At 37.2% G+C, this 15,164-nt stretch overlaps 1 protein-coding gene across 1 annotated transcript in view; it reads right to left on the bottom strand.

Annotated features, from left to right (window-relative positions):
- The window catches only part of NELL2 (neural EGFL like 2), a 146,521-nt gene that overhangs the window by 70,202 nt on the left and 61,155 nt on the right, over window positions 1-15,164 (bottom strand). Inside the window, exons 10-12 of the mRNA XM_084507019.1 lie at window positions 11,731-11,822; window positions 8,692-8,794; window positions 5,983-6,111 (exon numbers count right to left, since the gene is read on the bottom strand). Of these exons, the coding sequence (XP_084363145.1) occupies window positions 5,983-6,111; window positions 8,692-8,794; window positions 11,731-11,822 (324 nt within the window). The remainder of the gene's footprint in view (window positions 1-5,982; window positions 6,112-8,691; window positions 8,795-11,730; window positions 11,823-15,164) is intronic.

The raw sequence follows: 15,164 nt of genomic DNA, 5'->3' as shown, positions 1-15,164 counted from the left end.
AATTTAATAGAGTTTCCATGAGTCTCTCTTTATATGATTTGTTTCAGTTTGTTTGTTTGTTTAAGTCAATAACATTTCTATCAGTCCTGGTTATGGGTAGAATTGGTCTGAATATCCTTCCCATATATAAGTAAATAAAATCAAATAACACTGAATCACATCCTGCAATCTGTAAATGTACAAACTCTACCATTGTTACAGGCAGTGGTACTACCTGTACCCAAGTACCACACTTTATGTACTGGTGTCAGGCATACTTCTGGTACATGTTAAGTTAGGAATATATTTTATTATCTTCCTGCATAAGAGCCATGGCAGACAAGACGGACTCAGCCTACCCTAAGCCACACTGACACATTAGAAGTGTCAGTGAATATTCCACAGATATAGATTTCTCAGTAGCATAATGGTGGAAAAAAGCACATTTTGTGCTTTTGCTAAGAAAAAGATATTAATAATTGATAATATATTAACTGTTTAATATTAGTATTTAATATTTAATGTGTAATATAATTAAGTTTAATTACTTTTTAATAGAGATTTGAAAATAACATTCTGCTTCCCTGGAATGAAAGCTTTTCTATCTGCTTTATTAGTTTTCCAACACAACCCAAAATGACAAGGTAATAATTCAAACACAGACAGTTAATGCAGATAGGAATCTTTATTTCTTAACTATATGTGATACTATTGCTGCAGCTCACTTACAAAAAAGAATTTACATAAGAAGAGAGAAGCTCAGGAAGTCTTCTCACTTTAACAAAACTGACAGTACTGCACAGCTCCTAAGTAGGACTCTCACCTAAAGAACATTGTGCATCCTGTAGAGACAGCAAGACTAGCAAATAGCAGAGTATTAGTTAATCACAAGATTTAAAATAATATATTTAAATACTCAGGGGTTTATCTCAATTTCAGATGTCTTTATCTGATTTACTTATATTCTTCTCAATATTACACTCCTTAAGGAGCAAATGTGTCATTGATTACTGCCAATATGATACCAGGTATATTTTATTGTAATTTGATTATTTCTTCTCACTTTTGTAAGATTTCTTCTCTTAACTGCAATCTGTAGAAATCAGACTCAATCTGAAAACTACCTTATTTTTGTAGTCTGGTTAGCCAGTAGATAAAAACAACAAAAAACAGTAATCTGCCTATTATGTACATGATGATGTGCAACAGTTTTGTTGTTACATTTTTTGTTTGTTTGTTTGTTTTAATGTATTTTTGGTGTTTCTTTGTGGTTTGTTTGTTTGTTTGTTTTTGAATAATATACTAGCATTTTTACACAAACGTGGATAAATGTAAGCTTCCATTAGTAAATCTTTCCAAGCAGAATGAGAACATACAACTCTAAACTAAGAGAAACCTGATGACGTCCAACCAAGTGTTGATTCCAAACTACTTTGGACATCTACTCTAGAAGGAGAGGGTTCATCCTCTAAGACTGTTTACTTCCTTCATCCGAGGATTATTCAAATCGAGACAGCTTATTCAAATGTGGATTTCTACACTGAATACCATGTTCCCTAGAGGGAAAATCATCAGTGAAACTCATGTAATACTCAAATGTAAACAGTCACTCAGTCTTTGCTCTCATCTCAGCTGCTGCACTTGAAACTGGGACAAACATGGCAACAGAAGAGAAACTAGGAGAGTTATTGAGAGAAAGAGGTAAATTGGAAGAAAAATGGAAAATGGTTCACACAGTTATGTTTAATAATATTAAATGCTTCCAAATATTGTTAGGATAAGTTAGCTATGTTGCATACTGCACAACTAGAACAACTAAATTCCCAAATACCAGAAAATAAATGTTATGGCCCACACAACCATATTGTGGATTTGGAATGTGTGGAGAGTTGACCCAGGTCAGCAATCAAGCATCTACCAGCCACTCATTCCCCCTCCTCCAGCAGGATGGGGGAGAGAATCAGAAGAGCAAAACCAATAAAAAAATAAGTTTAATAAGTGAAAGGAAAAAAAAGGGGGGAGGAGGGGAGGGAGGGGGAAGAAGTCATGCAAAAGCAATAACTTACCACTTCCTATGAGCAGACTGATACCCAGTCAATCTCTAAGCAACAGCCACCTTAGAAAGGCTATTCCCCAGCTTTTATTGCCAAGCATGACATTATATGGATTTAAGGGATATCCCTTTGGTCAGTTGGGGTCAGCTGTCCTGGATGTGTCCCCTCCCACCCTTTTGCCCACTGCAGCCTACTCGTTGTGCAGGAAGTGAGATATAGAGAAGGCACTATTCAGCAACAGCCAAAACATTGGTGTGTTATCAACAGTGCTTTAGTAACAAACCTAAAACACAGCACCCTAAGAGCTGTAAATGAAGAAAATTAACTCCATCCCAGCCAGACCCAAGACATGATGTAAAATGGCCTCTGCATCAGGCAAAATCCTCTGGATAAATAATGAAATAACCTGAGCAGATCATGCTCAGTCACAATGCTTACAGAAGACCACTGCGTTCTCCTGTCTTCTTACTTGAGCCTACCAGCAGACTATTTGCATACCATCTTATTTCAGTAGATGCCTAGTCTTGCTGTCTGGGTGCATTTAACTCTTCTAGATGCATCAATGTATCCTGATAGCCAAAAGTCACAAACTTTATCCTTAAAAACTTCATCAGAAGTCCACCACCACAAATGTCATGGGCACTGAACACTCTTTGAAATATATCCTGAAGGGTGATTGTCAGTTACAGAGGACTTCAGGTGTTGCAGTGGGTATAACTAATTATACATCATCAGAACATCTGTTTTTGTAAAATGTTGATGTTAAGCAGGCTATATGCCAAGGATGTTATATTGAAAAGCACCTACATCTGAACACAGCATAATCCATACCCAACCTATCAGTAAAGTATCTCAAACTGCTTAATGACCTGAGGCAGAAAGTATTTCAGAGTACTTGTAATAAGGCTTAGGGCAGGTAAATGAAGAAATCCCACCTCTTAAAATATTGCTTTTAACAGTCCTCCAAAGGAAAGTTAAATGTGACATAAATCTTAACAAGTATTATTGTTATAAAACAGAAAGGTATCTACCATAACAGTATCTAGAGACATCACTTAGCTTTGGAAAAGCATCAGTTCTTTCTAGGACAGAAGCCAAACTTTTCCATCATTCAGATGAAATGTATGCAGTTTTTCAAGACCCATACTGAAACCAGCTTTGAATATTTTTATTTTTGTTATTCTACCTTACAGAGAAATTCTACCAATGGGAGCATTGCTATTTCTACCTATTCTTTGAATTTTGCAGTGCTCAGGAATGAATCATGATTGGTGAAGTTTGGCTCTAATGCAGAATAAATGACATCCAATTTTGCAGTATATTTTGCTTGTTAAGTGAGAACATAGAAACAGCTATCATACCCATAGGCTATAGCCATTACAAAATGCCCTCTTTGAAAAGCTTTGTGTTAGCTTGACATTTCTTCACTTTGTATTGTTAGTAATTAAAGCCACAATAATGTCACTGTGAGGAATGGGTCTGTGCTGAGAAAGAGAGCTTGGGACCATTTGAGCCATTCAGGATGAGGGACAGGACTCTGAAAAGACTTGGAATTATATTATTGCTAATGTGACCTTTGTTACTACATTGCTTAATATTAAGACAGAGTTTCCCTCCAGAAGAAAAAACTCAGTATCCGAAGAGGTATTTGGGCTGGAAAAAGGGATACAATAGTAAAAGCACATCTCTGAAAAAAACAAACAAACAAACAAACAAACAAAAAAACAACAACAACAAAAAAAAACACAGGTATTTCAGTCTCCTTTGTCCCCTGCCCCCCACTTTCACAAAACACAATAAAAGGTTCAAATCTGTGACCTTAGTTCCCCTCTGTCAGCATATGACCTCTACACCCAGTCCGAGAAGGCCAGTCAAGTCCAGTTCTCAAACCATGTGCAAAAGGTGCATAGTTCAAGCACAGGGTTTCAGCCATGACACATAACAATCAGAACATGCTGTTCTGACTGCAGATTGAGCTTCATCCTTGCCTACAAGAACTTCATCTGGCACGGACCCAGTCTCATGAGCTTTGCTCACATGGGTACATCTTCCCAATGGGACTTAACTATCTTCAATGTGAGTGTTACTGGATCAGGTCCTAAATCACACACATTTTTAGGAGGTCATTTTCTGCATCCATACATATTAATACAGTGATTATTTTAATGTAAATAACATACCCCAACCTTCTATTCACTTTAGCAAGTTTTTTGAAAGTGCAGAAGTAGACTGATAATTTCCACACAGAAACAATATCATTTGCCCATATGGAAGCACTCAAACCAAGAAATCTCAAAAAATCATCATGTCTAATTCAGGTATTGCACAGACTGGTAAATCCTCTTATAATATGGATGCACCAATCTCGCATATGATAAACTACCATGTCTTCACCTTTCATCTAAACATTTCACCAACAGTGAAATCTAGAAGCTTCCTATTTTTAACTTATTACATGCCTGGCAAGTTCTACTCATAGCAACAGACTCTGATTTGAGTGATATGGAGATCACTAAAAGCATAATTTGTTTTTCTGCTTTCCAGTCAGCAGAGTAAGAATACAGCTGCGGGGGGCGGGGAGGATGGAATCTTAAAGCACATGATTTCACTCTAATTCCACAGTTTCAGTAACCAGTGACTCCCTCAGAATGGTAGTGGCTGATGAAATCTCCTTGAAATTCAGTTCTGCAGCCTAAGCCTCTGCATAGTCTCCAAGGGCTGTGTGGCAAAAAGTGGCTGATGCTGCAAACCAAGCTATACAACTGGTCCTGATGTCAGATGTCTTCTGGGACAGGATGAGGGGCAAGGGATTTGTTTCTCTATGACTTAGTTCTAATTCTTTTAACAGATTTCCATCAAATGGCTTACCATAAAAGTTAAGCAGAGATGTATGTGAAGCTGAATTAATAACACACTCCTTTCCTGAAAACAGACAGGAGTTCTCGCATCTAAATTTACAGATGAGCATTACCACCAAGGCTAATGCAGCTACTAATTCAAGTAAGCTGCAGGCATTAACTTTTGCAGAGTTCAGCCAAAGAAACTGTCTTAAAATGCCTCAATCCATCCCACTTAATTGAACATCACCAGAGAGCAATCCAGGTATTAGGTGGGACTACAGAGGACCTTAGACTCTACTCACATATGCTTAATTTTCAATTCAGCTGGCTAAATCTGAACCAAACTGCTCATTAGTCAAAGACCGTGCTACTGGCAACACTTAAGCTTTATTGTAAGAATGACTTGATAGCACACTGATATTATGTATGTGACACCAGTGCTTGGGGCTTGCAGAATCAGGGGTTTCACAAGAAAGAGTAATAGTTAGCACAAAAGCAGATCGTGCAGAGGACTATGGCTTTTGCTGCAGCAGTGAGGATGTTTTTTCTTTCACAGGATTACATGAGAATTTAAAACTACAAATTTTAGAAGCATCACTTCTTATTAAGTAGTTTGTTGCTCCCTGATACCAAAAGAGTCACTCAAATTACAAATCATCACTCAGTATGACTAGCTAGTGTGTAATTAATACTAGTATCTAGTGTATTGTATTTACTTACTTCCTGGGTTGAGAGAATAGGAACAGACAGTGGTGAAAAGAGAAACTATCATACTGAAATGCCATTTAGATGTTTGACATTAAGGTTGCCTGAATATCTGGATATTATGAAAATAAAGGAAAACTTTCCTATGGAAGTATGTTTCTAATTCCAGACCTCAACCATAGCAACTTGCAACTTTTACACTTACCAGAATTTAAAAATAAAAAATAAATATATAAATAAATAAATAACACCTTAACTGGAGAGATAATTATTTTAGCTGATTAATATGCTGCATATCTAATTCATTCCATTTAATAGGCACATCACTTTGACTACTCATGAATTAATACATTCTTTCTGCAGTAAATAATACAGTGAAGCTAAGCATCTTTACAAGGTGTTACCTTCACAGTAGGCGTTGTCCTCTCGAAGGGCTCTGAAGCCATCTCGGCAGCTACAGACAGCTCTGTCATCCAGGTTTCGGCAGACAGAATGCTCCATGCAGTTGTGTCCTTCGGTGCAAAAGTCATGGCCTGTTCAGAAACAAATATGATTGAGGGTTAAGAAGAATCCAGGGATTATAAAACACCCCTGTCAAAGACAGGCGTATCTTTTTTCAGTCAGGTCAAAGAATACCTTTCTATTGTTCATGAGATTCTGAAAAATAAATTGTACCAAGCATGATGAAAGGAGTAGTAAAGGCCACAAGAACAGACTGTCTCTAGGTCTTCGATTCAATTGCAGGTTATGGCATTGATCTGAAGGCAGCTGGGTAGGGTGTAGGTGGCTTGCTTAAATCCCCTTATAGTCTCCTAGTCATTGTTAAGTACTTTTACAGGACATCTCTTAATTATGTGTATATATATATATATTTTTTTTTTAATTTTATTTTTCTGGTCAGACATTTGTAAAAGAGCTCAGTAGCTTTGTAGCTTTGACATTCAGTAGTTCATTTACTAATGGCATTAGCCCAATCCTTTTTTTTTTTCAGCATTTTTTATTCCCAAGTGTATTTACAATCTTTTCCCATTTAACTAGAAGTCTTTGATTACCATTGACTTGTTTTGCTTTTTTCTTTCCCTTATCTTTTCCTTTCAAGCTCTACTGACTGAACACTCTTCCCTGATTGCCTCTGTCTTTCCATTTCAGAGAAACTTATTTTTAAATTCTCACCTTTTAACCTTTCTTATTTTCTTGTATTCCTATTTTTGTCTTTCCATTTTTCCTGAGTGTGACTGCTTTTGACTGCACCTTAATTATGATTTTTTTCAGATTCTGAAGTTCTTTTCTAGACTAAAAGACTTAGAGTGAGCCTTTCAACTCAATAGATGCTTTTTTTTTTTTTTTTTTTTTTTAATACCTTGTGTATGTTCTCATGAAATCTAATGTTGCTGAACATCATTAACTCAGACTTTATTATATGGAATATAATCTGGTTGTAGTAACTGACTTGAAGCATCCAGACTTCCATATCTATTAAGGTGTGAAGTTTGTCCTCTTCACTATTTTCTCAGCAATTTAATTTGCTCTGTAACTGAAACATCAGAGTTGGTCAAGCAGCAGTACTTCACTGGTCTTTGCCAATAATTATTTCTTGTTTCAAAATCCCCCATAGGAGAAGTGGACAACATAGGTCAGGGGACCAGGATTTCTGTAACAGCAACAACTCCAGAAAGCAAGCTGGAATTTTCCTGCAACGCTGGCCTGTTACGATATATCAAACATGTATTTGTTAGCAGTAGGGATTATTTTTATCATCACTCCATCTGACTTCTGCTTCATATTTTGATGTAGAATTGCTTCTATGCCTAAATTACATGAGTAAGTCAGAAATGTAAATGGCAGAATCTGCCTGGAGGTCAGATCAAAGGTGTGTTTTGCACTCGGGCAGTTCACAAACAGCATTAATCAACAGAAACAAAGCAAAAAAGGACAACAGAAAGAAGAGCATATAAAGGCAGAAGGTTTTAGTACTTCGACCCAGTGACATGGTCATCATGATGTAAACATCACAGACCTACTATGATATCAGAGGCAGGTGACTTCCCTTCTGTCTTTCCTGCTATGGATAAAGAGATTTGACTAGTATATTATTATTTTACTAATTTTGTGCTTATTTTACTTACATATTATATGTTATAATTTACCATAACTACCATAATGCTGTTATCTAACAGGACATGGAGAAGCAAAAAGCTCTACACTTTTACTAGCATTAGAGGCTCTTCAGTACTCATTGATGACAGCAAAAGAGTGTGCATCAAGAGCAACCTTTGGCCATGGTGATATATACTCTTTGCCCTTTTGTTGCCTTCCTCGTTGAAGCCTGAGTTAATGACAAGGCAATAGTCTTATTTGGGGATTTCCTGGCCTTTATTGGTTTGTATCAGACTTTGGCATTACATAACTAAGAATGTAAATCTTATCAAGGAAGTGGACGATGGTTTTTGTTTGTTTGTTTTCCTTAAGATTCTTAACACCCATGTGTCAGCTGTATAATGCTGCTGAATGCATGCAGCAGCTTCTTGTTTAAAGAATAAAATATATTGCTCATAAGGGGCTATACTAGCATGCTTCAGGCAGGATTGAAAATGTTCAGAAAGCACTAATCTAACATGTATTAAAACTTTCTAGCTCTCCTTGGCACTAGAAGCACAGAATTATTTTCTCTGCAACCCCAAACAGGTAAACAATGCATGCCAGCCTCAGAACAATTGCACAGCACACACTGTTCTCCAAAACAGACAACTCAAAGCACCTCAGAAGGATGCTGGGGAACACAGACGTTTTTCCAATATCATTTTGTTTTGACACTAGATGGGGTGAAGGATAGAAAGTCACTAATTATGCATATGGTTTCTTTGACTTTTCACCCACTTTTGGCTAGAATGAAACACAGAAGAGCCAGCAAACATCTTTCACGGGATTTAAAATATTAGACATTTTACAAATAATTTTCAGATGTCATGATGCAGATGTTATCCATTTAGCTTCACAAAATCTGCTGTGATCATAACATACAGGAATGCCCTATTCAAAAAGATCACAAAGTCTTGTAATCTATAAGAATACAAAACTACACTGAGCTTATATATATCCTACTATTATCTTACCTTTACAGATTTTGCAGCAACTGTGAGACAAGGGGATCTGTTGAGATTCTGGGCAGTTTAAAGTCATACAACTGTCTTTTGGAATACGCTGCATTTTGTGGTCCTGTCAAATTGAGGCAATCAGTTAATATTGTGGGAGAAGAAATAAAGATAAATGATAACTTTAGTTGGATTTAGCATTATAATGTACAAACAAAAAATGACTATGCCAAATTCCAGGTACCTTTGAAAACTATTTGAAAGGACAGCACAGCACAATAAAAGCATCAGGAACTACTCTATGTGAAAACCTTCCCAAGCAAGCAAAAATGAGGAACCAGACCTTAGCTGTAAAGCTACATGCCTCAAAAGTTTATCTTAAAACTATGCCTCAAAGAGTAACAATTATTTCTCAGAAACTGAGGATGCAGATTCCAGAATCAAGGGTCCGCCTTGTGAATACTCTAAAGCAGCTTTGTATTTATCCAGCAAGTAAAATAAAACTTGAACACCTCTGATCTCAACACTGTAGTAGTAACACGGAAGGAAACAGGCACTGATTCCCTATTAGGAACAAAGCACTTCCCAGTTAGATGTTTATCAGCATCTGGAAGTGTCCAATGCCAAGATGGTATCTGAAACTCTTCAGGCATTAGTGCAGGTCACGCACAGGCACTGTAGTATGACCACAGGGAAATGCCTACCTTGGCAATCAGGCTACCACAGAAATACCACCTTCAGGCTCTCTCAGGCCCTAAATAATGTGTTCTGAAGTGCTTTGGTCCTCTCATGGAAAAGACAGAAATCATAGCAAACACGTTCCTCAGAGGCATCTACCATAAGATCAGCAATCTGGTTAAAATATGAGCTCTCTGAACTCAGGACCCTATATTTCTACATGTAAGAAAAGTGCCTAAAATCATGCATATGCTATTACATGTATTATTGTATGGTTTAGCATTTGATTTTAAATAATCTTTGAACAGAAACTACAAAGATGAAATCAAAATTGCCACCCAAATTTTACATTAAACATTCGTGGCACAGAGCCTGAAAACACACTAAATCAAACCAGCTGCTGACGCATACTGTACACCAGAACAAACAAAAAACAACAATCCTTCAAAATGAAGAAAATAACCTTTGATAGAAATAATATCAGGGTAGTCTGGATTACATTTTATTCTTTTGCAGACTCTAACTTGGAAGAGAATGTTTCTTCCACTTGTTTTGCAATATTTAAACAGAAAAGAGCCTATCTATAGCAGATAGAACTGTCATTTATAATGTTTAAAATTATGTGTAACTTGAAAGAAGAAATTTTCTACATTGCCTTGTTAACTTCACCATAAGTCTTCAAGAATGAAATCTGTGCTAGTGCCATTCTTATCAAGTCTTTATTGAGTTGGGTTACTAATTATATCCCTTTATGGGAACTCTGGTGGTATTAAAATAGGGCCAACCTATGAATTCCTGGCTGACTCACACATTTTGCAATATGGGGATTTTCTGCTCTGAAAAATGGTTCACAAGCCTGCTCATCAGAACCAATATGTACTTCAGACCTTGAAAAAATGAAAATTTGAATCAAAGTTGCTGCATAACATTTCTACCAGGAAAAGCAGGCATCCCACTTGCAAACAAGTATCATCAACAAAATGCAGACTAGCATGGGCAACAGAGGCATTTTGTTCATAGAGCACCTGACAGCTGCAGGAAACACAAGGCAACATCATGTAAGTTTTGATGGCTGTGAGTTAATCACAGAATTCGTGTCCCAGTTGCCATGTTGAAAATACAAGTACACAGGCCTGAAAACCATATGACTGAACCATCAGTTTTCAGAATTATTTTTGGCCATCTTCTCCTTTCCTTTTGCAAAGGATTTCAAAGTACCTACTCAGGGAATTAAGCTCAAAGAGATGAAAATCAATGAGAGAAAGACGAGGTTCACCAGTTGTACTTGGTAAAACACACTTTTTCACAACAGCATGAAAATGTTCTGAAATTTCCAGAAAACAATCCCATAGACAGCTCAGAGCCCCCTCCCTCCAGGAGGCAGACAAGGCACAAGAGGCTCCACAGTGCCAAAGGGGAAGACTTTAGGCAGGAACAAGAGCAGAGCACTGGCTCTGAAGCCAATGCAAACCTGCCATACATTTCTGACCTTCGCAGCTAAAAAGGATTTCATACCAGTTATTTTGTCTAGCAGTCTGGATTTCCTGCAGCCCCACAGAGTTTGTACAGTGTTAAGCATGGCTGTTAAATCCCCAAACCTGTGCTGCAGCTTCACAGAAGATATCCCCCATTTCTCTGCACTGGAAACACATGCTCAGTTTCTCAGATCTGCACCACAGCATGTGGTTTCCTATCCGGAGGTATTTCCACACCATCTCTGCACCCTGGCAGGCAAACCGGGGTCCACTGCAGCCATCTGGGTAACACTCAACCTGCAGCCATGCCCTGGGGCACATTTTGCCCTTAAAGTGCATTTGTGGCCTCAAGAGCATCTCTGTTCATGCAGCAGGATGAGACCAGCAGTATTGGGCACATTCTGCTTACAAATAAAACTACAACCCTTCCCAATTTCAAACACTAGAAAGACAACCAGACATCTGATGTGCCCCCCGCCTTTCCTTCTTTTTCATTATTTTTTTCCACTAAAAATTATTCTGGAGTCCAAATTATGTTCCCATCATGTTTGTGCGTCACTTGTACCTGGGCTTACAAATATGAACAATAGCACTGCGCACATGTAAATAGAAACATAATGTAGCCTGGTGGGGTTTGTTACTGGTGATGCTGAGGATATGTAAGGAGGAAGGGATGCAGCTCAGTTGATAAGCTGTGTAATCAAGGCTGCAGCTATGCAAAGCAAATATATTTGCAAAATATTATGCGGAACTCAGTAAGACAAAACAAACACAGGATGCCTTAGATGCCTTTTCTGTTGCCATTTCCTAGCGTAGACCTGTCTCTATTTCAACAGCTTCATTCAGTAGGACTTTGATATTTCTAACATGCAAGAATTATTTTTTTTTCCGTCAACAATATTCTTACCTTGCACTCAAACAGAACACAGTCCCCTGAGCTTGAATACACAGTTTCTCTTTGTCCTTCAAAGTAGGTTCTGCCTTCAAATATGCACACCGCTTCAGGAGAAAAAAAAATACCACAATGATTTTCTAAGAAAGTATTAGTACTCTGTTCATAGAACTGACGCACTGTTTTACAGATAACTGCATTTTAAAACTTAAAAATTGAGTCAGCTGCAAGAATATCCTAAACACAATTGCAGGAGTCTGGATATCACAGGGAAAAAAATCAGAGGAGAAAAAGATGAAAGAACCACAAAAGTGTGTATAAATAGAAGGTGAAGGATGGTAAAGTTGATGATGGAGTACTGATAGCAGCTGAGAGGGCAGAAGAGATGCATCACAGGTCATGACAAGGAAGATGTGGCTGCCTGCCTTGGCAGGAAAGAAGCACAGAAACACAGCTGGGACCAGAAGCAATGTAGCTGAGGGAAGCCATGCTAAGCAGCCCTATTAAAAGCTCAGAGGTGAAAAGAATAGAGATGTGAGAGCAGCACGAGTGACATTAACAGATAACCAATGTCTTGAAGAGGAATGTTGTACGAGAAAGGGCAATCACTGAAGCAACATATTTACTATTTGTTATCACAGCTTTTGGATGTTTCCCCACCCCACACAGGTCTTTCAAACTTACATATTTGTAACTTGATTATTCCAGCTATTTACCATTACTTCTACTTTATATTAATGTATATTAATTTTATTGCACAGGAATAGACCTTCAATGATTTATTATTTTTTTTTGATAGAAGTAGGATCAAACCTCCATAGGTCAAACCTACCCACATCAGTTGTTTGCTACACCATGATCTGGCAACCTGCCACTCCTACAGCCCAGCAATACTAGGAGTTCCAGTAGCGTGCCGACACAGCTCACATCACACTTCTCATCAAAGTTCCTATTTGGTGTTTAAGGCTTATGTAAAATGCCCTCAAAGCAAACAACCTCCCTGTTTTTTAAAAAGGGTCTATTATTGCAATTACTTTATGTAAAGTGTAAAGGCTAAGTAATACAGATGCTAGGTACAGAAAATCTAATGTCTGTCTCTACTGCTTAAGACACAGTCAAGGCTCATCAGGTAAGCATAGTCATGAAATAACAGGAGTAGGCTACTGCTTTAAAGTTCTGGATTACCTGTTTGAAGCCTAATTTGCTAATTGTTCATTTGGAGATGTAAGTTAATTGTACTACAATTCACAGACTTTTTTCATTCACAGACTGATTTATCTATTTTGTTTAGATAAATCTATGCTGATTTATCTATTCTGTTTATAAAATTTGTAGACAATTTTAAAATCTCTGAAAGTACAAGAGTTTTTATCGCATAACCTACATTAATTACCATTACTGCTGTTAATTTCTCCTTTATTTTATTTTATTTTTTACTTGCATCTCCGTGATTTTGCAAGTTTCTTATTACATTGTCAGCATGTAAAAAGCCAAGTCTTTGAACTGATACTGAAAAAGAAGTGATAGACATAGTGAAAAAAAAAATAAAAAGTGTTTTTTTCCTTCCAAATTTCAAAATATTAGTTTTAATATCTTGTATAAAATAAAGTATCTTGTGTGAAATAAGCCAACACAACCCTTTCAAGGATTAATATCACAGTAAGCTCAACACTCCAGATCTCATGAATGGCAGAGTTTGCAGTCAGACTTAATAAGGGTCTTTAATAAAGGGGTAACCAAATGAGAAGGTTTGCACAGTATCCACAAAGAGAGGTCACAAAGAGTTTAGAAAGCTCAATACAATGATACAATGCCTCTTTCCTCTACTAAGGAGAAGGAAAAAAAAAAAAAAAACTACTCAAGCTCCTCTAGAAGGAAGGAATACATGAAAAAAAAAATCCACATAAATCTTTACAGGGGACTAGCAGATCTTGAATCCAGACAGGAGAAAGCAATCATCCAGTCATATATATATTGACCTCCTATATATTACAGGCCATGACACGAAGCTGAAATACTCATATATTAAGCCCTTTCCCTTGCCCCACACTTTTCAGGCTTTCAAGAACAACTACATATGACAAGAAAAAAAAAAAAAAAAAAACAAAGTATTGCAATGCCTGAGGACCAGACAATGGCAATGGACTGATAACACATCCTTACACTTCCAACAGGCAGCCTATGCCTATTTGTAGGAAAGACAAAAGATATCAAGATCACAGTCATTCTGTCACAGAAGAAAACTCTCTCCTGAAGCCAGAATACTCATAGCATATTAATGAGACCACTGAGGCATATTTTTTTATTTATTTATTTTTTAAATGGTAGTATCCATACTACCTCAAATCACAGTCCACTGAATCCCATCACTTTATCAACAGGGCAAACCTCTGGTTCTTCAGAGAAACTTAGAAAATAAAGTACATAGAAAAACTGCCTGAACACATCCAGCCTACTGCAACATCAGGAAGTCATTTCTTCATTCCACCATCAGCCCTCTGAAGCTTCAGAATGTTAAATTATCATAACGCAGCACTACAGTATCACAAACACATGCTGAAAGTAAGAAAAGCAACTCTTTTCCATAAAGCCTTGAAAAAAAAACAAACAAACAAACAGAAAGATGATGAACAGAGACTCACAAATCCTAGGGCTGTGAGAGATTGCTCTGTCCAGACAGATTCTCTTGAGTCTCATACACAAGTGGAAGATTGTTTCTCAAAGGCTTGAAAGTCATTGCAGTGTGTATGCTAAAGACACATGTTTGTGTAGGTCTCAGAAAGTCCAAGCAATGTTAACATCCCCACATTCACTCCTTGATATGCCACCATAACTCCTGACCACCAAGCAGCTAGAAAATTATACCTGATTAATTGAATTTCCCTAAACAAAACTTCTAACTATTGGAATTTGCTGTTGCTTTGTCAGCAAGGCTATAGATCCTCCAGGTATCAGCAACTTGCCTATACAAAATGATCAAACTATGTTTAAGATGAGAAAAAAAAAATAAACACATGATAACTAAAGTGAAATTAAAATAATAAGAATAAACTGAATAATCTGAGTACAAGCTTAACATGTCTTCTTATGGACTGTAATTTATTAAGACTACAGTCCAAAGGGACATTTCTTCTTGAAGTCATCAAAATCAACTGTATTTCAATTATTTATTTCCTGATCATTTTCTGTAAAACCTGAAGGATTCCACCATCATTAGACAATTCCTGCCATTAAGAATCTGAAAGAACAAGGTCAGACCCAGAAGCTCTTATTCAGAGCACCAGCACTTATTTCTTTTCTTTTCACATGTGCTAATCTAGATCAAATAAGCTGACAAAAAACACATGGGCACTTCATCTACACCAGCACCAGCTCAATGTTTAACACAACAGATACCAGTGGTTTTAGTAATGGTCTAAGTTTGCCAGTGCACACTGTCTTGTCTTCTC

The sequence above is a fragment of the Aythya ferina genome (assembly GCF_964211825.1).
Source record: "Aythya ferina genome assembly, chromosome: 1".
NCBI classification, from domain to species: Eukaryota; Metazoa; Chordata; class Aves; order Anseriformes; family Anatidae; genus Aythya; species Aythya ferina.
This window is presented reverse-complemented; position numbering and strand designations above follow the sequence as displayed.